Source organism: Alligator sinensis, unplaced genomic scaffold (assembly GCF_000455745.1).
Source record: "Alligator sinensis unplaced genomic scaffold, ASM45574v1 scaffold506_1, whole genome shotgun sequence".
Taxonomy (NCBI): Eukaryota; Metazoa; Chordata; order Crocodylia; family Alligatoridae; genus Alligator; species Alligator sinensis.
In genome coordinates, this window is record NW_005842215.1 from 283,647 (window position 1) to 306,982 (window position 23,336).

Genomic DNA, 23,336 nt, shown 5'->3' on the forward strand with positions numbered 1-23,336 from the left:
CTCTTTTCCGATACCTTTTTCTCTTTACCAATCACTACAGAATCAGGTTAGTTTCTCTCTCATTCTCTGCTTGCTGTACCAGGCATGTGGATATCGTATCCATTGGTGTTAGAATGGACAGTGCTAAGTCTGGGGTGGAGGACTTTGTTGAAGTGCATTTCTTCGGCAATAATGGCACCTCCAATTAACAATTAGTATAAAGAGCTGTTGGTCAAACTATAGCTTGACCCTTCCCCTTCCATCTATGATTTTTTCCTTCTGAAATACAAAACTTCCTATTGTAGGCACTAACTTGAAATTGGTAGGACCAAGGAGTGAATTAATTGCACAGGACCTATTCACATAAAAATAACAGAGCTAGAACCTCTGGTCTGCTCTCTGCCATTCAAGTAACAAAAACTTAACAAAATTTGGCCAGAAATGGCTAACAGAACTTTCCCTGGGTGGAGGGGATCAAGAAATCTCAGGGGAGGGCATGTAGGAGGTAGGTGTATCAAAACTCTGCTGACCTTTTACTGATTTAAGACCATATGGTATCTGTATGTCATTAACAGAAGATAGACCTGATCTTCACAACTCTAATTTATGCTAGGGCCTTTCAGTGCAGAATCAGGAGACTTACTCTCTTGGTTCCTCTTCTCCGATGATGGGAAAATGGGACCTTAGATTAGAAACTTTCTGGGCAAGGATTGTTAAATTAAAATTCATTTTTACAACCTGAAAAAACAGCAGGGCTGTGACCCTTTACTGCAGCAATACAAACAATACATGACACTATAGTACCTCCAGTATGCTCTCCAAACATTGACTGAGCCTTAAGCAGCATTAATCCAGCCAAGAGTTACTTTTTGGATGTGAAAATGAATTGGATTTTGTTGCCCAGTGAAACCAGTGTCAAAGAATGCTGCAGAGTATGGCTAGATCAATAGACTATGGTAGACTCAATTTCAAACTCCAAAGAACCATTGAAGCTTGATGAGTTCTGAGGAGAATAAAGGGATATGCAGTTGTTCATTAAAGTGAATACCAAGAGTGCTTTAAATGAACAGAAAATTTGGCTGTGTTTCTTTCTCCATGATTCTATAGAGCTCCCATAGAATGCTTTATTCCCTTCCTGTCTGTTTCTTGCCCACATAATGTACAGTGCAGGATGTGGAGAAAATAAATAATTAAGGTCGAAGCCTGGTCTTTCCAAATGAGCATGCATGTATGTGTGTGCACACACATATACATGTGTATACATGTGTGTACGTGCACACACATACACACAGACTTTAAGTTCCTTTCCATTTGTTTCATTGCCTTTAGTTGATGATGGTGACATTTCATTTGGATACAGTGAATTTCTTTGTCTCTTTTAGAGCCCATGTTTGGAGTTGTTGAAGGTGTAAGTGCTGTTTTGTTTCTCATTGTGATGTTAGTGGCTGGGGCCGCTTTTTTTTTCTGCAGACATAAAGTTAGGTAAGTAGATTCCCTTTTTTTTTTTTTTTTTTTTTTTTTTTTACTTCTTATTACAAAAGGTCAGATCAAATTTATGCTTGGTTTTTCATCTAAGGCACAGTGAGAAGGATGCTATAAAATTGAATGAAAACGTTGTTAATTGTATTTGGGAAAGAAAAAGCAAAATTATTCTATTTTGCCAGCATTTGTTCAATATTTCTATTAAAGTATTGAACCAAAAAGGCTTATATTAAGAGCTCCAGCTGTATTGTCTGTTATTAAGAAATAGAATTTCCATTGATGCTAATAGGATCTGCATGATCAAGGAAGGACACAGTATAGCACTTGGTTCATAATAGAGGTGGCTGAAATTTTTTTGGAAAATACAGGATTTTTTCCAATTAGTCATGTGGAAATATGTCCATTTCAGCAAAACGTTCGATAGCAAAATTTTGAAGTAATCAATTTAGACTTCATTTTGATTCAAAAGCATCAAAATATTTCATTTTCACAAACTCAGACTGTTTAGATGTGTTGTTTTGTTTCATTCAGTTTAGACATTTGTAATATAAAATGTATTTTTACATGGTCAAGTATTACTTGACAATAAAAATAAACTTACACAATTTTTTAAATTCTTGGAACAAGATAATTCCAATCATTGATATGGAATAATCTGCAATTTATGCATTAGAAATGTTTTTCAATCTCTATTTCATGGAAAATTTTCAAATAGCAATTTTTCTTCTGAATTAGGATGGGTTTTTTTGTTTGTTTGTTTTTTAAATATCAGTATTTTCCAGGGAGAACAAATCCGTTTTCTATCCACCTCTGGTTCTTATCCAGTACAGAATTATTTTTAGCAGCTTCTTCTATAAATTTAAGTCCAAATTCAATGCAGTTCTTTAAATGCTGCCCATAAGAAACCACATGGATTTGTGATAACATATGCATTTGTATGTATAAACTAATTTACATAAAGTGCAGGTTTTCTGTGTTGCACGCCTTGGTTGTCTAAAAATTCAAATAAGTTATGTTTTCTTGTCATGAACTTTATTCCATAGATCTGTGAATGTTAATATACTTGTCCATGGCAAGTAGAATAGGTAAATGTTTGTTTCACTTATGAGAGAGATTGAGGGAATTGACTTATAATCAGAGACAGAAAAACAGTGTAGTCTAGTGGTGCAAACACAGGAATGGATTCCAGAAATCTCCCAAAATTTATTCATGGTGCTGTCACTGATTCTAGCTTTGATCTTCCACATAATGCTAATAGCATTTTTGGAGGTAGGCGCACCCAAAACTGAAGTCAATAGGAGCTATAGGTATCCTGCATTCCTGAGAGTTAGATCAGTAACCTGTTTTCCCATCTGTATATGGAGATGAAGATGATACTGACCTCACAGGGTCATTAGAAAGATTAATTACCATAGAATGCCCTTCCTAATAAAAGGTTGGTCTCTGTATCTTATGGCAAAATCAGGCCAGGGTTTTGTAAGTGTTAAATATATACATATATTCATATTTAGGAATAAAGGGATTGCTAGAAAGGTGTACACACACACACACACACACACACACACACACACACACACACACACACACACACACACTATCATATTCACCGGATTAAGATACTCTGGAAACCTCTGCAAGTACATGGATCCATTTTGAAGTAGAAAGCAAAATGGACATGTCTATTTATCTTTTTCTCTTTGCTTCCTGCTGTAAGACAATGTTATTGGCAACTTGCATCAACATTTCAACATAGCCATAAAGCAGAAATGAGAATAACCACCTTTATCTTGCAGCAGCAGCCATGAACGACCCACAGCGAGGCCAAGCATTCGCAGGGACAGGCCGTTGTCTGTCCACCTAAACTTGGGACAAAAAGGGTAACATCACAGTTTTGTTTTTAAGAGATTTGTTTTAACATGGAGTCATGGATGAAATGATCTATCCAGTCACATACTGACAAGGTGTTTCTTTTTCTTTTGAAATAATATCTAGGAGCCGGAAAACTTCCAGGTAAAAGCAAATTAGTATTTATTTAAAAACAAAAATCAATTAACTAAATTATATCCTTGTTCCTTCCTGTGGTAACTGTTTTTTTTTTTCTCCTGCCCAATACTTTAGCCCAATAAAAGTAAATCAGTTTGAAGCACACTTCACCAAACTCCAAGCAGACTCCAACTACCTCTTGTCCAAGGAGTATGAGGTAGGAATCAAATCTAGTCAAACCATTTCATTTCTAAAAGGACTGCTTCAGTGCTTCTCTGGGTTAATGGTCTAACCTTTCCACCCCAAGACCAGCATTCATTCGTTTTATAGGGCATGCATAGATGAAACGAGGGATGTGTGCACGACACTTTAAAGCGGGTTAAATGCTTTTGCACTGCTTTAATACTGTTGGTGTTTGCATGCTTTGGTGGCATATTGCGCATTAATTCCAGCCTCTGTAGCACATTTGCTGATGTAATGTGCCTTAGATAACTTTGGGGTGCACCAAACTAAAACACCTATGAGGAGTTTCAGTTTGCTGCCCTACAGCTGCAGAGTGAAGCACTGGGCTCCATTCAGCTCAGGGGCTGTGCAGGCAGCCCATTCAGGCAGCCTGGAAGCAGCCTGGGAAAGCAGACTCCATCGAAGGTCTGGAGAAAAGCCTCACCAAATTGGTGAGCCTGATCATTTCCACCCACCCCCCGGAGCTTGCCTGAATGAGCTGCACAGGGACCAGGTCCTTCCCTCTTCTGTGGCTGCGGTGCCCCCTGGGACCACTGGAGCCAAGTGCCTGTGGGCGGGTGCTGCCTGGAGGGGGCGCTGCTGCTGCCGTGGAGGGAAGCACCACCCTGCCCCCCCCATCTCCTCTCCGCAGTCCAGGGACCTCTCTGCCCATCGGCAGCTCACCCTCCCGTCCCTGTCACCGGAGAAGCAGGTAAGACGCAGGTGTACACAACACAGGGGTTTACTTTGCCCTAAATTGAAGTAGTGTTTTTAAAAACCCACCGCTTCAATTTAGGGCCCCTGTTTCATCTACATACGTCCATACACACAAGGGAAAACAAGCTTGCCAGTTTCACCTGAGCCTTCATTTGTCCTAGTGCCAAAGCTACAGATTCATCTGGCAATTCCAGCTGGCAAGCTTTTGAGGGGCCCAGCATTGAACCAGCAGGGTACGTTGAAGGTCAGGAGAGCTTAGTTGCATTGACAGAGCTGTGTGCTTGACTAGTGTTTGCCAGTAGTGTTCCTGGCTCCAGCCAATGCTGTTAGCTGTTTAATTTCAGCTGAATAAAAATAATTTCCTTTCCTTGGCCTTGAATAACCTATGTGGGGTATGTTCTATGCAGCAGCATCCTCTAATTATTTTCACTGCACATTTTATTTTATTTTTTTTACAGGACTTAAAAGATGTGGGTCGAAACCAATCATGTGACATAGCACTTTTGCCAGAGAACAGAGGGAAAAATCGATACAATAATATATTGCCCTGTAAGTTTTATGTTTGGTTATGTAATATTGCATCAAGCCAGCTATTTTTTTACTTCTTTTCAGCAAGAAGAATGGGATGGAGAGCGTAGCATATCCTTTTCCTCCTTGCCTCATAAAAGATGAACTACCATTGCCAACTCAAGGCTTGGTGCTTTGCTGCATATGATCTATGACCCAGAATGTTTTTAGAATAGATCCAATCTCATGCAATTTCACTTACCAGAGGTGCAATGACTAATGGGCACTCTGGCAATAAAAAGCTCCAGATTTATAGCCATTCAGCTGTATTGTAATGGGTTGATACTAGGAGTAGTAGAAATAACAGTAGACTCCTTTGCCTGTGTGTTTTGTACTGTATGTTCAGCATCATAAAGCAGGAGGGCTACTTCCACTCTGGTCATTCAGACACCATCAATTCAACATTTTTCAATGGCCACAGTTCACTTGTGTGATATCAGTAGGTGACAGACTCTTCCTTCTGGGTAAATAATGAACCTACAGCAGCAGAATGCTCTCAGCACAGCTGTACATGATAATGCAAAAGCCAGCAGCTTTCACACACACTGTAAAATAAGGATCCTGACAATCTGTTTGTAATGCAAGCATGGGGTTAGCCCTGGTGTCTCAGCCAACTCCTATTTCTGATAATAAGAGTTTGCCCACATTAGATCTCATCCCTTGCAACTTCAGAGGGCTGTGGTATTAGTCACCTTGATTTCTAGTCCTCAGTTAACCAGTTGCCAGGTTTTACCCGGATGTGCCTGTATTTTCAGAGTGGGTGGCAGAGTCCCTTCTATGTGGAGGGGCAGTATTAATTTTTTTTTTTATGTCACAATCTGCCTGCACTATTGGAAAGGCAGTGCAACAGTCAAAGACCCAGGAGGCACACTAGCCACTCATCCACCCTGCGTTCTCCTTAGGAGACTTTACTTGCCAATGACAATATTGCTGCTTTTTCAAAGGGAGCACCGTACTTTTGTTCTCTCCGTATAGAAAATTCTGCTGTTAGGGCTAAATGGGTGGCAGCTTTACCCCACTTACTCTTTCAGGAGCTAGACATATTGTGCAATGGGACTGTGGTAAACAGTGAAAGAGCTGGGGAAATGTCTCCTCTAGCCCACTCCTCTTACACATCTTAAAGCCTACTGTCTGCAAAGTGCTTTGCAATCCCCTCCTCGATGAAAGACTATACGAATGTGAGCAATTTTTCTCTTGCAAATGAACCTCCAGACTGTCCCTGAAAGGACACTCTTTATTTTTACACATGTACATTTTCATTAACATGAAAGGGTTTAAAAACCAAGGCCTACTATGAACCTTTTGTCATAATTTTTTTCTCAGATGATGTGTCAAGAGTGAAGCTTTCCAACGTAGATGACGATCCCTGCTCAGACTATATTAATGCAAGCTACATAGCAGTAAGTGACTCAGTGAAGTATTTTACAGTCCTTTTCTCTCCAGTGGTAATTTTGCCTTTTTATAAAACTTAATGTGCAGACACATCATTAGGCCTCCCTCACCCTTCCTTATATTCACAGGTTTTAACTAAGTCTGAGAGCTTGTTTTGTGTGAATGCTGAAAGGCCATGTCTGATTGCTGTTAAGTTAACTGTGAGTGATTCAGTCAGCACTTAAGACAGCTTCCTTAGATTGCTGTAGTCATATATGGTCACAGTTATAATTGGCCAAGGATACATTTTCAAAGGTCAGTGCTTTTATCTGATGTGTCTACAATAAGCACAACTATCACTGCAGGTGGCATCGTTCTTGTGCAGTTGTATTTCATCCTGACAGCATTTATACCTTGTATTATGGCAAAATTGGCTGAGATTACAGTTGTGCCCTTTGCCATAGAAATATGACTGATAGTAGGAAAACCCCAATAATCAAGATTTCAATCCAGTACTGAGCTAATGAACTGAAAACAGAAAAAGCCCATCAGTTCAACAATGCACAGCACTGAGTGCAATAAAAAGACAAAAAATCTATGACTAATAAATATATTCCAACAATATTTAAATACACTGACACATTCTCTTCCTCCTCTCTATTCCCACCAGCCTTCTGGTTCCAGAGCTTAGGCAGTCCTTTTAGTTCTTAATCAATAATCCTGGCAAAGGAATTACTGCCATAATGCACAGGCATGTCATAAGGCCATACGGCCTGTTTCTCTGGCATTATAGAAATTAACTGGTGCTTTCTTCATTTTTGTAGGGCAATAATTTTCGCAGGGAATACATTGCTACTCAGGGCCCTCTGCCTGGCACCAAAGATGATTTCTGGAAGATGGCATGGGAACAGAATGTTCACAATATTGTCATGGTAACCCAGTGTGTTGAGAAGGGCCGGGTGAGTAAATTGTTTTCCTGCTTATTCATTACTATTTTTAAATTTGTTGTTTATTATGTGTATCACACTAATGCCTAGAAATGCATTTTGAAATCAGGAGCTCATTGTGGCAGGCACTAATGCATAGTTAGAGGCAAGGGCTACAGTCTAAACAGGCAAGAGAGACAAAAGTTAGGAGGGGAAGCAGCAACACAAAGGTGACGTGATAAGCCCAAGGTCACACACTATGTCAGCAACGGATCTTGGAGTAGAAGCTAGGTTTTCTGAGTCTCAGCTGCTTGTTCTCCCCACTGAAACAATGTAGTCTCTCAAGAATGTAAGCAAAAATGCTGGCCTCTTAGGCCATGTCCAGATGAGCGCAGCTGTGGAGCATGGGGCGCTGCAGGCTCTTCTGCAGTGCCACACACCACTTATTCAGGCATTCCCTGCGCTGCTACCTTGCAGTGTAAGTGCGGGGGCATTGACTCTGGGAGATCCCAGGGTCAGAAAAAACCTGCACAAAAAAACAAGTGGGGTAGCGCATTTGGTGGCAGCACGCACCGCCCAAAACCAGAGCCTGGCCTGCCAGGACTGTGCTGCAGCTGTGGGCCAGGCTCCCAGCTGCAGGAGTGCCATGGTTGCAGCTCCCCAGGACCCAGGTAAAGCTAAAGCTCCCCAGGATCCACAGATAGTTGCTGGCCACATCCTCCCCCACCCTACCTGGGGTAAACTGCCATACGCCCCAGGGACAAGTAGCAGCAGCACAAGGTGTGTTGTTGCTTCTTGTCACTGGGGAAACAAACATCCATGCTCATGGGGACACAGCCTTAGAGACTTTAAAAGTTGTAAGGGCCTGATTATTCCCACCTTAGGAACAATGAGTGTCTTCAAATGGGAATACTTCCAAGAGAAGTACTTGAGTTCATGCAAAGATATAATGTAGTAAAGGATGACAATATACAAAGGATGGAATATGGGAAGGTGGCAGCAAGTAGAGCATGAGATAATCTCAGTGCTTTCATGTTACTTTCATGTTATGCTTCATGTTACTTTCTGCTCTTCTCTTTCAAAGTTAGTATATTACAGTTATGGAAATTTTATGGGCCGTATACTTACCTGTTTCATTGTTCACACAAAAAAAACCCCCTGGTTCCCTAATTAGACTATGCACCACCATAAAGATATCTTCCATGTATGTTATGGAGGCAGGTGGAAAGTGTAAGCATTTTAGCTTATTCTACACTTCCAGTCCCTGCATACATACACATATGCACATTACCATTATAGCCAGCTTTGTGGCATTTGTATTTTTTGAAACCTCAGGTTTTTAACCTCTAGATTTAAAAACCTGTAGTTTGGCAGATGAAAAACCAGAGCTGTTTCTTTGCACGCCCAGTCATTCTGTTATTCAGGCATCAAAGTAAGAGAAAAAAGGAGTCTCATAAGCTCCATCTACTTGAGATGCTAAAGCAAGCATCTGCTTACAGCTAATTTTCTTAATGTGATAATCTCTCTTCTTTTCATGAATGTTGATCAGCAGTAGAATACTTAACAATATTGACATTTTAATTGCCAGAATTAGGCTTTATCCCCTGTCATAAATGAAGCAGTTCAGAACTGTTGTTTCAGGATGTCAGACTTGGGCAGCCCTCACTAAACTGGCTTATGGTCTAATCAGATTGTACAGTTGTCTTATAATTATAAGGACTAGAGACTTAATTATTATTTGGCTTTAAATGAAAACTTCTGATTCCTACATAGAGGATGGCAGCTACCAAGCAAAATTCCCAGTTTGCCCAGTCAGACCAGATCAACCTCTACTTTAAAAGTAGTCACCAGTGTGCAGCCAGCCATAATTATATGTAGAAGCTATCTTTCCAAGACACTAACATACACAATGGCCGGTTAGTCAACGAGACCAATCATGTGCTTAGCACTTGAGACCCTTGCTGATGTGCTGTATAAATAAGTTATTTCAGTTGCCTTCACTGTCCACCTACTGAAGGGTGACTGCATCATGCCTCTGTGATGGGAGACCATGAGCAGCCCCTCTGTAAAATGTCAGCACATAGCCTGAACTTAAAATATGACAAGTTGGTTTCAGCTGTCATTGTAACTGAAACACTCTCTTCTGTGTTCATACAGGTGAAATGTGATCATTACTGGCCCCTGGACCAGGATTCCTTGTATTATGGAGACCTAATAGTGGAGATGCTGTCTGAGTCAGTGCTCCCAGAATGGACAATACGAGAATTTAAAATTTGCAGCGTATGTTCATTTTTTTAACCTTTTTATTGCTGATTGTTAGGATAAATTAGAACGGTAAATCTAACACAGCATGATTGTTCTCCAGTGACCTACTCCCTGGTGGCAGCTGTAATACAATGTGGTGTTCACTAAAAAGACATGTATGGTATGTGAGCACATCCACTTCTGCCGACTGTTCTGATCATCCACATTTTTGTAATCTGACAGGAAGAGCAGCTTGACTCGAAGAGACTCATACGTCACTTTCATTACACAGTGTGGCCAGACCATGGAGTACCAGAGACCACACAGTCCCTCATCCAGTTTGTCAGAACTGTGAGGGATTACATCAACAGGACTCCAGACACTGGACCAACCATTGTGCACTGCAGGTATAAATGAAAGCAGAATGTCAGGGGTTCATAGTTTTGTTTTTTTTTAATCATTTAAAAGGCATCATATATTTGGTATCTATCATGGGATAATTTTGGCTTCATAGAACAGCCACAAGGTACAAACTATGGACTATATTTCCTAAATACCTGCTTCAGCATTTAGCACCTCTAGCCCTATGCTGGAACACACCAGGGACCTAAGTGTGCCTCTTGATAATGGCTGTCAGGGGACAATCATGCTTCTGCTGGGATCATAGGAGCACATTGAGACTGAACCCTTCCCCTGACTCACTTGCTATTCCAGGAGAATCCTCAGCCACTGCCTTATGGTAGTTTTAAGTCTTCTTTTTGCTGATGTACCTGGCCCAACACCTGAATTATAAAAGGATGGTAAGGCAAGATGAGATGTAGTGAGTGATGAATCTAAGCTACAAATATGGATCCTGATTTTTAAAGGCAAAAGGAGAGTTCATTCTGACCATCTAAGATGTTTAATCTAATCTAATTCTGACCATCTAATCTGTCTAATGTTTTATCCATAACATAGATCAAAGAACCTTGCCCAAATTTTAAATCCAACTACCACCTAAGTTGGATCCAGAGTCAGAATCAAACTAGAACCCACAGATTCATCTGTAGCAAGAAAAAGGCTTTAAAAAGCTACTTAGTTCAATATATCCAACTGTTTATATCAGCATAAGTTGACAAACTGTGCTTCATGGAAATAGTAGATACCTCAGCTAGCTTTTCTATGACTCCAAAAGAAAAAGCTACCTCCATTATGAACTTCTTGTCTGAAGTCTTACAGCTGCCATTTGAGTAATGCAAGTAAAGCATACACCATAATGGACCTTAGCAATGCAAATCTGTACTTTGCTGAAGTGAAATCTAAAGATGGCAAAAGCTTTGACACAGCTAATTTGTACCCCACTCTCTTTTCAGTGCTGGTGTTGGTAGAACAGGCACATTCATTGCACTGGATCGAATCCTTCAACAACTAGATTCAAAGGATTCTGTGGATATTTATGGAGCAGTGTATGACCTGAGGCTGCACAGGGTTCACATGGTTCAAACAGAGGTAAGTTTTGGATGTTACACAGTGGGCGCATCTACACGAGACACTAAGGCAACATAGAATTGGCAGGTGTGAACCATGACACCAACACTCACTACTGTGTAATAGCTCATTGCTACTGTGCAGTAGGATTGGAAATACCTGTGCACCGCTGGGACTGTGCAGTAACGGTAGCATGTGTAGCTTTAGCGAGTACTAAATGACTGCACAGTAACAACTGTGTAGTTGGGGGCACATATAGACATGCCCACTATGAAGCAAATTCATCATTAAAATTAATAGGCTGAACTTATAGAGAAACATGGATCGCAAAGCACTTGACATATGTTCATAAATTGCACCTTGATGGGGCCAGTGTAAAATAGTTAAGAACTATTTTAGCACTTTGAAAACAGTGTAATTTGGGATTCTTTCCATTGCCTTCCATAAAGTTGGATCAGGCCTTTACATAGCAAGTTTTTATACACAACTAAGAAATACCTGAGTCCTACGGATCACACTTCACCTACCACCGAACTGCACTCATCTCTAGCGATGTAATTCTGCAGACATTTCCCAGCACATTGTACAAGAGCTACTGAATTGGACAAATGTCCAATAAAACACCTATGAACACTTGGTTACATTGGAGATAGATACTATGGAAAAACCTAAGATAGATAGGTGGGCATAAAGGGAGAGAGCAGTAGAGGAGGGAGATAATTATTCAAGCGTTTGTTATTTTAAAACTGTAGTACTGTGACCTTGCAGCAGTGTGACATCCTAGTATTTATTGAACTGGTTTGTCTATCTTTCATTATGAAGCTCGGAAGACATATCAATTATTTTCATTTTATAGTACATTATGGAGAGGGGGATGCATACATGATGTTGGAGTAGGAAAAGCAAGTCTTTGTATGCTTTTAAACATAGGCAACTGGTAGTGGGGAGCACAGGGGGGCACATGCCCCCCCAACAGGGCCATCTCCACTGCCAACACCACCGTGGGTGCGTGCCAGCTCTCTCCCTGCCACCAACACCGCTGGCAGCTTCTGCGGGTGCCCCCCCAGACAGAGGAGGCATCAGCTGCCTATGCTTTTAAAAGCGCAAGAAAAATCACTTTAAGGTAATGTGGCTAAACAGGACCTTGTTTAAGGAGTTACAGAGTCAGACTGTCTATAGGTTTGCTCTGTGCTACTGTTTCTAAAGGAATTAGAGTAATGTTGATAAGTTGTCTGTAGTGTGCTGCTAATGTTGCTTTTTGTTATAATTGGCAGTATTACACATTGCTAAGTTTACTGATGCCTGCAGAAGTTATGTACAAGCAAAAGAAAAGCCCTACTTTCAATGTAAAAGGGTTCTTAGAATATTAATATTATCTTAATAATAGAAGAACTCTAGTTAGTGCACCATCAGAGCTTTTTCCTTTGAGTGGTGGATTCTAAATGTGAGCCTGAGATGAAGTCCAAGTCAAATGCAAACAGACCCAAATAAAATGTCTGTAGCAGTAGTGTGAAGAACTCCTGAAATATATAATTTGGAAACAACCCAGCCTGTTCGCCCTTATCTAGATCTTTGCAATTATACCTAAAGTCTCACCCAAGCCCCTTGAGTAGAAAGTCAAATATTTCAAAACTGCTGCTGCCATTGCGCTCTCTGTCCTCTCCCTCCCAACCCTGCTGCTTCCCCCTTTGCAGACTGTATCCCAAAATACAAGCCAGATGTAGCAAGTTCAGAAGTTTCAGTCCCTGCTGATCCTGAGACTGTATGATGATTCATGGCTTGATTAGAACAACTTCCTCAATCCATTTTAATGTGTAATTTACCTGTTAATTTGGGGTCACTTCAAGCAGTAGAGCAGGCTAAACATATGGGATTGTTTGTATCACCATTGTGCCTAGGAGCTCCAGTGCTAGCTCCAGTCATGAATGACAACTCTGTTGTCCAAACATGGAGCAAAAAAGACTGTCCAAGTCAGACTTCAGTTGTGAGCTTTTGGGCCAGGTACAGACATTACACCTTTACCAGTATAAGTGACTATACACCAGTCTGCACCCATAACCAAACAGAAGTTTGACACACACATAGACTGGTTTAAAAATGGCAGAACCCAGTCTAAGATTTGCCCCCCACCACCAAAAGACGATTGTGTGTTTTGTTCACTATCAATCTAAACTATGCCATTTACACAAAACCATATCACTTTGATCAATTCCTCCTTGGAATTTTTGAACGTCTGTACCTAGCCCTAAAGACAAATGACAGGAGTACAAGGAAACCATCATGAGCAATGCAGAAGGCAATGACCTCAGCACTTCAGCTGTCTAATAGGCACTAAAGCTCTGTACCATTTCACTTACACAATAAGTTCTTAACTGTACATAATCAGTAAAAATTCTTTGCCCTGGCCACCTTTCCACTGAATAGGTGGGTGGGTTGAAGAACTCTGTTCCACAGTGACAGCAACTTTATGTGCATAACAGCAGGTTTCTTAATTTTCTTAGAGACAGAGCAATAGAGAAACATTTCCAGAACAATAATTACATTTGTTTGGAAACTGAATAGAATATGTTGAAGTTAATGAATTCACTGGAAAAAATTATACCTTCAAGGTAATGTAAAATGAAAAGGATGAACCTTAGTGTGAGGAGCAGCTCTATAAGATAGCATAGTTGGTAGGTACTACAATACATATATTACTTCATGCAGTTTTCATGTAGTCATTGCTCATGTAGAATTGCAAGCCTTTCCAAAAAAAAATAATTTTATAAATAGAAAATCATATCATTTAAATCCTGTTCATACTAGTCAGGTATGCCACCTTAGCTCTCTGCTAGCAGACTGCTCAAACACTCTTCAAAGAAACAAGATAGCACTGCTTACTTGGCCTATAGTCAGTGACAAACCATACTTCAAAACCATTGAGGTCACAAGCTACACCATGAACTAGGAAATAATAGAGCTATCCACCAGAAAAAAGAGTTTGTTGAGGTAACTTTTCACCAGAAAAAAAAAAAACTTAATCAAAACCAATTTTTTGGTGAACTGTATACGTTTTGGAATTTCATGAAAAAATATTTATTTTTAAAACAAAAACAAGTTCTGAGATTTTTTGTTGGTTTTTTTTTTCATTTTGCTCTTCGTTGTTATATTATTGTTTTTACATTCTTTCATGATGTCAGAAATAGTGCATAATACAATGTCATGTCAAAATGACATATATATGATATAGATGCATATTATGACACGAGAACATGGGAGGTGGGATTTGATAAGTCTTTAAATACCTAATTGGTAGTAATAAAGAGGATAGTGCTCAACTGTTTTCTGAAACATAAGGGCCCCTCTACACATGCAAGTGAAGGCATAATAGGAACTAATATGTGATTCACACAACTGCGCTTCCTGCCATGTCACACGATCCTGGGCTCCCCCTGCACTGGCAAGAAGCAAAGTCCCACGGCTGGAGGCCTGGGTCGGCTGACAGGGCTCCCACCCATGGGGGCACACCATGCAATCCTATGGCTGGGAGCCCCATCCGCTGACCTAGACTCCCACAGCAAGCAGACCACAGTTGCTGCAATCTCCTAAGCACAGGGAAGCTTCAGGCACCCCTACCCCCCTGATGGGAGGCTGCAGCTGATGCAATCTCCCAGCCACAGCTGGGGGGAAGGCTATGTAGAGCCTCCCACAGCTGGGAAAGTACAGCTGCTGTGGCTTCCCAGCTGTGAGGGTGTGTGGGACCCCCATGGCAGTGAGCCCTGGCAGTTGGGAGCTCCCAGGTTTAGGGGCACACCTGGGTCTCCCACAGGTGGGAGCTCCAATCAGCTGCTGAGGCTCCTAGCCACAGCGGCCCCTGGCCACACATTCAATTAATGGCATGATAGGAAGCAGCTATAAAGTTGTTACAAATATTTTGTGGCATAACTGTGTAGCCACACCATTAATTAACTTTGTATCATGTCATTAATTGATTGAGTTGGTGACAACATGGTGAGACTACTCATGGAAGGGTAGCTCTAACAAAATACCACAGTGTTGCAACCTGGAGAGTAAGGTGAGTATAGGGTTCCTCAAAACCCTAGCTCCCACTACTTTGTTGGGTACTTCTTGGTTGGAGAAAAGCTAAGGGACATCATTCTGACAAAATGCACCTCGGCAGTCAAGCAGCAGTTCTAGAACCATTGAGAAACTGAACATCTGGACACAGTCTGGCCTTTGGATTCTTTCTCAGTGGTCTAAAGTGGGGATGGTAGGTCTCAGGCAGCCTCCACTCCTCCATTCTCTTGCCTAAGTATACATGCAATAGGTCTTGGTGTGATGGTCACAGGACTCTGTACAAGCGGATTCATCAGGCACCTCACTAGACCTCTTATGCATACACCGTGATCCAGAGGATCAACAGTTGCCTGCACAATTGATTGAATGCATAGCCAGGTGACCACTTAAGGCAAGATTAACTGGTTAATAACGTATTAAGTGTCATGTGGAGATGAGGCCAATTAGGGACAGATCAAGAAGTAACCATCTTAAATTGCAACAAGCAACATTTTGGACATGGGGAAGAATTTACTAATTACCAGGGTGGTTAATTATTGCAGCAGCCTACTTAGAAAGCTGTGGAATCTCCATCTTTTAACATTTTTAAGAATAGGTTAGACAAACACTTACCTAGTATGGCTTAAACAGGGATGATGCTGCCTTGAGCAGGGAGTTGGCCTCCTGAGGTCACTGTGGTCAGCTGCTGTTAGCACCAATTGAAATGTCATAAATTATTTTTTAGATCAAAGTGTCTCCTGTCTGTGTTGTAGTGAAGCAGTTTGACACTTTGAGCAAGAACAGCTAATAATTACAGAAGAGGCTGTTTTCAGTATCATTGTGTTAGGCCGCAATCAATTTTGGGGCTATTAAAAAGGTAATTTTCACCTTTTTTCAAAATTTTGCAATCAATTTTTGTTTTGTGGGAAATATTTGAAGAGCTATAATGTTGATCCAGTTAGAAATGAAAATAAATTCCAAAACATTGAAATTTACTACAAAATAGAACCTGCATGTGGATCAGCTCTAGTAAACCAATTTAAAGAGCTTTATGCTTTAATATTAAATGTCCTCAGGAGTAATGATAGCAAAAATGCTTACTCATTTGTATGTTTCATTTTTTTTATACTTCCCTCCCTCTTTTCCAGTGTCAGTATGTCTATTTACATCAGTGTGTGAGAGATGTTCTACGAGCAAGAAAGCTACGCAATGAACAAGAAAATCCATTGTTTCCAATCTATGAAAATGTGAATCCAGAGTATCACAGAGGTAGGGACAAAGTTATGAAGTTGTGAAACTTCTCAGATATAACTGTACATTTGAGAGGGGCAAATTGCATCATTTCTTGCCTTGAGTATTATCATACCCTTCCACTCTATCCAAAATACTAATATTAAAGTTGTCTTCTGCTCTTGTCATTCTGGCAGTTCCCTATGTCTCTCCAGCAGTGTTCTCATTACATTTCAGCTTCCCCTTCTCACTTTGTCTCTGATCTTCATTCTTCCTTCATCAGTCATATAATGCATATTTCCCAATTCTGTTTCCTGACTACTTCCCTTGCCTTTCTGCCCCTTATCCTGGAACAGCTTCATTAAAACCTGTTCCTCCCAGAAGTATTTGCTTCCTTCTTCACCTCACCAACAGTTTTCCTACCTGTGTTTTTGTCTTGCATCCTCCAGTTGTCTGGCCCAACTTGTTGGAACCAATAAAGCCTTTTGCTTACCCAGTGGATGTTTAAATAGTTCACCTGAAACAAAGTGTTCAAGAGGAGGTGCTGAGGGCAGCTATGCACATCCCACTTTCCTGGGCAGTGCATGATGTGGTTTCAAGACCCTCAGGCCTCCTGTATCCTAGATTAGGGATAGCCAACCTGCAGCCTCTGTGTGTGGTGCATAATACATCAGCAAGGGGACAGGCAACATGGTGTAGTAGGTAGGGCAGGAAGCAGAAAGCAGAGCAGCAAATTGGTCAGGGAGTACAGGACAGGTAGCAGAATGCAGAGCAGCAGATCAGGCAGGGAAAGGGCACTCAGGGAGGGTATGGGACTAATTTGTGGCATGCCTTCCAAAAAATGTTGGCCTCCACTATCTTAGATAAGCAAGTGAGCTATTGAATAAAAAGTTGAGGGGGCACTTCCCAGGCCAGATTTGGAAAGCAAAGACTAGCCTGACCTCCCTTTTTAAAAACGGGTTTAGAAACCTAATTCCAGGAGAGGTTCAGGACTGGGAATCTCCCAAGTGGAAGGTAGCATCCCCCTGCAATGCCAAATAGGAAGCCCCAGTACCAGAGACAGACCCTTGTCATAAGTGTTTCCTATTGGTTAGCTTCAGTCTTCAGAGTCTAACTTTCCCCATGTACTGGATGGGGAGCCTGGGCATCTAACTTAAATGTTGTGGATTCACCTAGGCAGACAGACAGCTGAAAGTGTGGGTCCTGCTCCTAAACTTTAGGGACTTCAGACCTGTAGGGTTCACCTATAGGGTTAGACGAAAGCTAGAGACATCTTTGAGGCCCTCCGTAGTGTTTTATTGTTGGACTTATACATCCCTGTGGCAGACAGGTACTCAAATTCAGTGGCAGAGCTAGCTATTTTGGCACCACAGGCCAAGCTGGGGGCGGGCTGTGCTGAGTGCAAAGGAGTGGGGTGGGGGTGGGCAGTCTTACCTACCGTGGCACAGACTCACCCAGAGGCTGGAGGTTCCTACTGTGGGAAGCTGGGGGCGGAGTCCCCTCATTAGCCTCACTCGCCCTTCCTCCATGGCAGCTGTCACTGCTGTAACACCTATAAGGTTAACCCTCCAACAGCTGCCACTGAATTGTATGTAGAACAACACTGTAAAAGCTTTTAAAAGCTGTGAAAGGGTTACCCCAATAATTACTGGCTACACAGGATGGGGAGCGGGAGTGAGACTAATGAAGGAACTTCTGCCTCCAGTGTGTGTAGCCAGAGCCTTCAGCCTCCTGCATGAGCCCGGGCGGAGCACAGCCCTCTGCCTCCTGTCTGGCACCCACCGTTGTCAGCTTCTGTTTCATGCCCCAGTTATCCAGCCTGTTATGCTGCCACTCAAACTCTTCTGTACATTTAGTCCTTGATGATTACACTCCTTATGGCAGACTCCCACCACTGTGTGGCAGGTTTTGAAGAGGCCAAGTCTGAAGCGTTTTAGCAGAAGGGTGCCCAGGACCCAGAGCCCCCTCTCCACACATTGGTCTCGATCACATTCCTGAGCGCTATAAACATCTGGTAAAGATGAGGCTAATACAGATTTTTTTTTTCTAATCTCAGTTTTCCTTGTTTTCAGATGCTGTTTATTCAAGGCACTAAGAATGTCTCAGATGCCTGCTTTTGTGATCAGAGCTGTAACTGGGGGGGTTGTGGGTTTTAAAAAAAATATTTCATGCACTAGAGAAGTGCCAGACATTTCTATTGAGACTGTGTATAATTTATTAGTCTGGTGTTTTTTTAAAAAAAAGATATATAATTTAAATGTAATAGATATTATTGTATATAATTGTATTTTGTTATGTAAATATGTATTTTTCTATAATGTTTATATTAATATTAAGCTTCAGATAATACTGTTTTCCTTACTACAGTTTTTTTAACTGTCCTACATCAACTGTTTTAACCTTATGGCTGCTGAGTTTGGGACAGGTTGTATATTGGCACTTACTTAGCATACAGGGAAATATTCTTTAAGGATAGTCACATTTTTAACTGACTTAGTGTTCCTGAAATGAAATCAGCTATGTATTGGGTAAAAGAGTAGTTCTGCATAGGATTTATAGGGCTTTTCTAGCCTTTCAACTGATTGCTTGTGATCTGACCAAAATGTGATCTGACCCATAACACTAGGGTCACCATGACGTACCGCTTATAGAACCAACATTAAACAACAAATAGAACAGAGTTCTCCTCACTAGAAGCATCTCTTTCAGTCTGTTCTAGAAGTTAGAGGAAAAATATGAGCCTCTTAAGTCTAGTAGAACTTCTTTTGTCTGTTGGGAGAATGGGTCAGATTCTGATTTCTTTAGAATACTGTAACCAAGATCAGACCTGTACATTATCATCTGAATATAGCTAGTAGGAGAAAGCTTCAATTGATACATGTATATTCCCAATGACAGACCTGCAGACTCTTACAAGGGGCAATTTTGTCATTCAGAGTCATGACAGCTTAAAAGGTAGGCAGGACTGGATTACAGGTGCATAGGATCCTGAGAGTCTAAAAATGTACAGCTCCCCAGTACAAGTTGTGGGATTTGGCTGCCTGCATCACTGCTAAACATTGGTGATCATTCTTTCCTCCTGAAGAGACATTTCTCCTTAAGTTATGGTAATCAGAATACTCTATTGAATGTCATTTGTCTGTCTTCTAAAATTCATTTTGAATTAAGAGGAAAGGGAAATGCCAATATTAAAATATCATTAGAAATTCTTTTAAAATACTGTTGTTTCCAAAAGGAGAAAGAAAAGGCTTGGTAATTCTGCTGCTTTACAATCTCTTCCCACACAGTTTATCTTGGGAAAGTTTGCCTGCCACAAAAGACAAAAGCTAAGAACTTTCCTTGACAGCAGTGATATCACTGCTTGGAGGAAAGGATTTTTTTTTTCCAGATAAACTTCCAAAACTCTAAATTCCTTACGTTTGGCATGTCAGTCCTTTCATTACAGGCTAGTTAGATACTGTCTGGGTGAGACTTAATGGGCATCCCCCAGGCATGGGGAGAAAATGGCTCATTCCTCCAAAATATTATCCAAAATAAAATATGAATTATAGATTATGGTTGGGATGAAGGAACTTACCCAGGTTTTGGAGAGAGAGAGAGGGAACCAAAGTCTCTTCTTTTTTTATCATTGGGGTGGCTGAGTCCTGGTTACAGGAGGGACAACCATGAAAAGTAACATGACAGGAGTAAAACCTCAGGCTGTCCTTGCAGAATCTCCCCAGGTCTTTCCATCGGGTGGGACAGATACATTTGTCCAACACAAAACAAGCAGGGATTTCTACCCCAAGCCTCACCAAGCTCTCAGCAAGGAAAGAATTATCCATGCCGTGCCTCTTCCCCTCGCACTCACTCTGGAGCATCCCCAGATTCTTGACTGGTTATCCTTTCTGCAGCTGTACTGGACGCCGCCTTTTCCATGAGGTTTCCCAGTCTCTGAGCTGTTTTAATTCTTCAGACAGTTCTACATGAGAATGATGTTTGTTCTCCATGCCCCAGGTGGGAACCTCAAGATTCCCTGGGCACCCTTCATGGGGTCAGCGGAAGAAGGGAAGAACCAAGCAGAGGTAGCCAACCTCTACCTCACCTGGAGGGGAAGAGTTTTGTATGGTTACAGAGAAATGATAGTCCTCCATAGGCTCATGACCACATTGTCCCTCTCAGTGGCAGAGCTCTAGTTGTCTAAGTCAGTGGCAAACAAGCATGACACTTCTATGTATGTAACCTCCTTCCTCCTTAAACTAGGACAGGTTAGTAGAGGTGGGAGCTGCATCTATAAAGCCACCAGCAGCTTTTTTGTGTGTGTATTAGTTTTAGCCCTTATCTTTTCACTCTTTTTTTCAACAGTGACTAAGCTAAAGCATGAGGTTAGTTACCAAGAGAATAATTACAGTGAAAAAGAATATCAAATGTACCATATAAATTATCCCCTGCTATATGTGACGGTGTCATTTTTTTGCTGAGAAAATTAAACTGTGGTCAATAATATATGATCCCAGGACAAGAGTCTGTGATTGTAAACTGTGCATATATGTAGTTCATCGTTTTTAATAGAACACAAATCCTCCTCCTCTTTTTGTTCTTTCTGAATTCCCTCCACTACACCCTCGAAGTTCACAAATCAGCAGCCAAAAATGATGGTGTCCAAGCAGAAAGCTATGTTCATCATTTCTTCATGCTAAGATTGTACATAGTTCATAAAACCTTTTCCTCCCCATTACTTCATAAAGTAATGATTGGCCCTGCCACTCTGGTAAGGTGGTCTTGAAAAATTTTTCATCTGCCTGGATAGACAAATACATATGCCACATAAAACTGCACAACACACAATATCATCCTTTTTCCATTTCCTAACTAATAAGTTTACCTAATCATATGAAGCCAGATAAATTGTATTGAAAATCAATAAACAGGCCAGCATCCATGTAGCATCCTTTGATGTAAGACACCTATTAATTTAATTAATTAATTCTATTTACTCTGCCTCCAAAATTAAGTAGCAGGACTGATGGGAAATTGTTACTGTAGAAAGGATGGATTTGAAGGAGACAGTACTGAAAGAAGATTACCCTTAAGGGAAATCATTCCTTCAGTAAACAAGATTTTTATATGCTTTATGATGACCAGAAACCTCCTCTTTTTTCCCAAAAGTAAAGTTAAAAAAGAAATACTAATATATAGTTGTTAATCCATAAACTAAGATTTACACACCTGCAGCCCGATCCTGCAGACCTCTATAAATACAGACACGGTTTTATTCATGTGAGTAATCCAGCTCAATTTAATGGAAATACTTACATGAGAAATGTCAAGCAAGAGCTTAAGTGTTTCTAGAACTGAGCTTTTAGTTAACTCAGTTTGGATTATAATATGTTTAATAATAAAAAGGTCATACTTTTAAATCTGTGCAATACAAATACAAGATTTGCTACCACATTTAGCAAAAGTGCTTTCACATAGCTAGAGTTTAATTTTTTTTTAAAAAGGTCACTAAAATAAATGATAGAAATAGGCATAACTGTGAAGATGTCATAAAAGTGCAACTTTATAAATTTTCTCTGCTGCTATAGTTATTTATATAGCTGATTGATTAATATTGTCAAAAATAGTACTTTATGCCATAATACATAGATTTCCCATTAGGTGTAGTACCCAGGAAGAAGAAAGAGCCTCCTTTATATTTCAGTTGTGCATTGTTTCCTGGTATATAGGCTTTTATTTGACAACAGTGAGCACACAAACACTTGAAACAGCAGCGCTCCAGTGCTTGACGCTAAAATCTTGGATGAAGGGTATGAGAATACAGAGTGATTATACTAGCAACTTGTCCAAGGGTTACAGGTTGTAGCACCTCATCTGTGATGTGAAAGTATGGCCTACAGCTACTTCAGGTGTTGTTTGTATGCAAGTTTTTATCCATGACTGGCTTGCATCTCAATTGTATGCAGTTATTCAAATTTCTCCCAGCACTTCAAGGACATTCACTTGAGTCAACAGGCTGAAATGTAAGATGGTAATCATTTTACTGATGGCACTCTACCCACTCTTACATTTCTGGGCTCCAGGACAATGTTGAATTGTAGGAACAATAGTCCTTGGAGGCTCATCTCTGAATTTACAGTGAGGCTGCAGTGTAATACCTGATGGGTTCATTTTGGCATGCAGGCTTTTAACCTCCCCTTTTCTCACTGGTGGATTGAAACTTCTGATATGCGTTTAAAACCTGTATCACCAAAGCAAATAAGTTTATTATTCTTGATTTACATGTTAGATCAATGACTAGTTTCCACTTGGGTTTTTGAAAGACTTTGGCAGGAACTACATGATGATGATGGAGTAGTTTTATAGTGAGCAAATACTGTGGGACTTAGTGTGCAGTATCAGTAATGCTGGATGATTTGCAAATTTTTTTTTCAATTTTTTTTTTTGGTTAGACAGTGGAGATAGTGGTCTGTAATGGAGCAACATTTTGTATTGCAAAAAAAAACGTTTTATAAATGGATAGCCATAAATGTTGTGCCTATGCCTGAGGTCAAGTTCTTGAACAATGTCTTCAGTATATATTCTGTTTGGATATGCTATATAATTACTTATATTGGTGTTCCTAACAAGCACTGAGTGAACACACAACCATGCTACTATTGTCAATTTAATTTATGTATTTGTTTAGTATATTTTTATATTTTTAACTAGTCAACAAATCAAATATATTTGAGAATATTTTACACATTTTTATGAATTTTTCATGAATAAAACCGTTGTTCATTTAAAAATCATATTGTTGTCTTCCATTTGACTGCTTTTGCATGATAGATTTTTTTTTTATTTGCTGTTCAGACAAAAGGTCATAAGTGAGTTTGAGTTTAAATGAGAGAGTCTTCACAGAACATTAATTTCATCAGAGACTGGCACCTTCATTTTTTCTGCTCAGCTGTACCTTTACTGTGTCAGTGCATCACAGTGTGATATAACTTTTAAACTTTTCCTCCCAAATGCTTTGCTCTCGACCTTTAGTAAACATAGTGTTATCCATTATATTACACTTCAGCTAAAAACGCCTCCAGTCCTTCTCAACAACTTATGTTCCTGCTCTTTCAGAGACATACAATGAGATAC

General features: G+C 40.5%; 1 protein-coding gene across 1 annotated transcript in view; it reads left to right on the top strand.

The window, feature by feature from the left end:
- The window catches only part of PTPRB (protein tyrosine phosphatase, receptor type B), an 85,341-nt gene extending 62,367 nt beyond the window's left edge, over positions 1-22,974 (top strand). Inside the window, 13 exon segments of the mRNA XM_025207989.1 lie at positions 1-46; positions 1,362-1,461; positions 3,255-3,338; positions 3,454-3,471; positions 3,580-3,661; positions 4,842-4,932; positions 6,274-6,350; positions 7,146-7,280; positions 9,405-9,527; positions 9,735-9,898; positions 10,844-10,979; positions 16,142-16,262; positions 18,296-22,974. The exon segment at positions 1-46 is cut by the window's left edge and continues 9 nt beyond it. Coding sequence (XP_025063774.1) covers positions 1-46; positions 1,362-1,461; positions 3,255-3,338; positions 3,454-3,471; positions 3,580-3,661; positions 4,842-4,932; positions 6,274-6,350; positions 7,146-7,280; positions 9,405-9,527; positions 9,735-9,898; positions 10,844-10,979; positions 16,142-16,262; positions 18,296-18,318 — 1,200 coding nt within the window. The 3' untranslated portion in view covers positions 18,319-22,974.
- Positions 22,975-23,336: the final 362 nt, after the last annotated feature.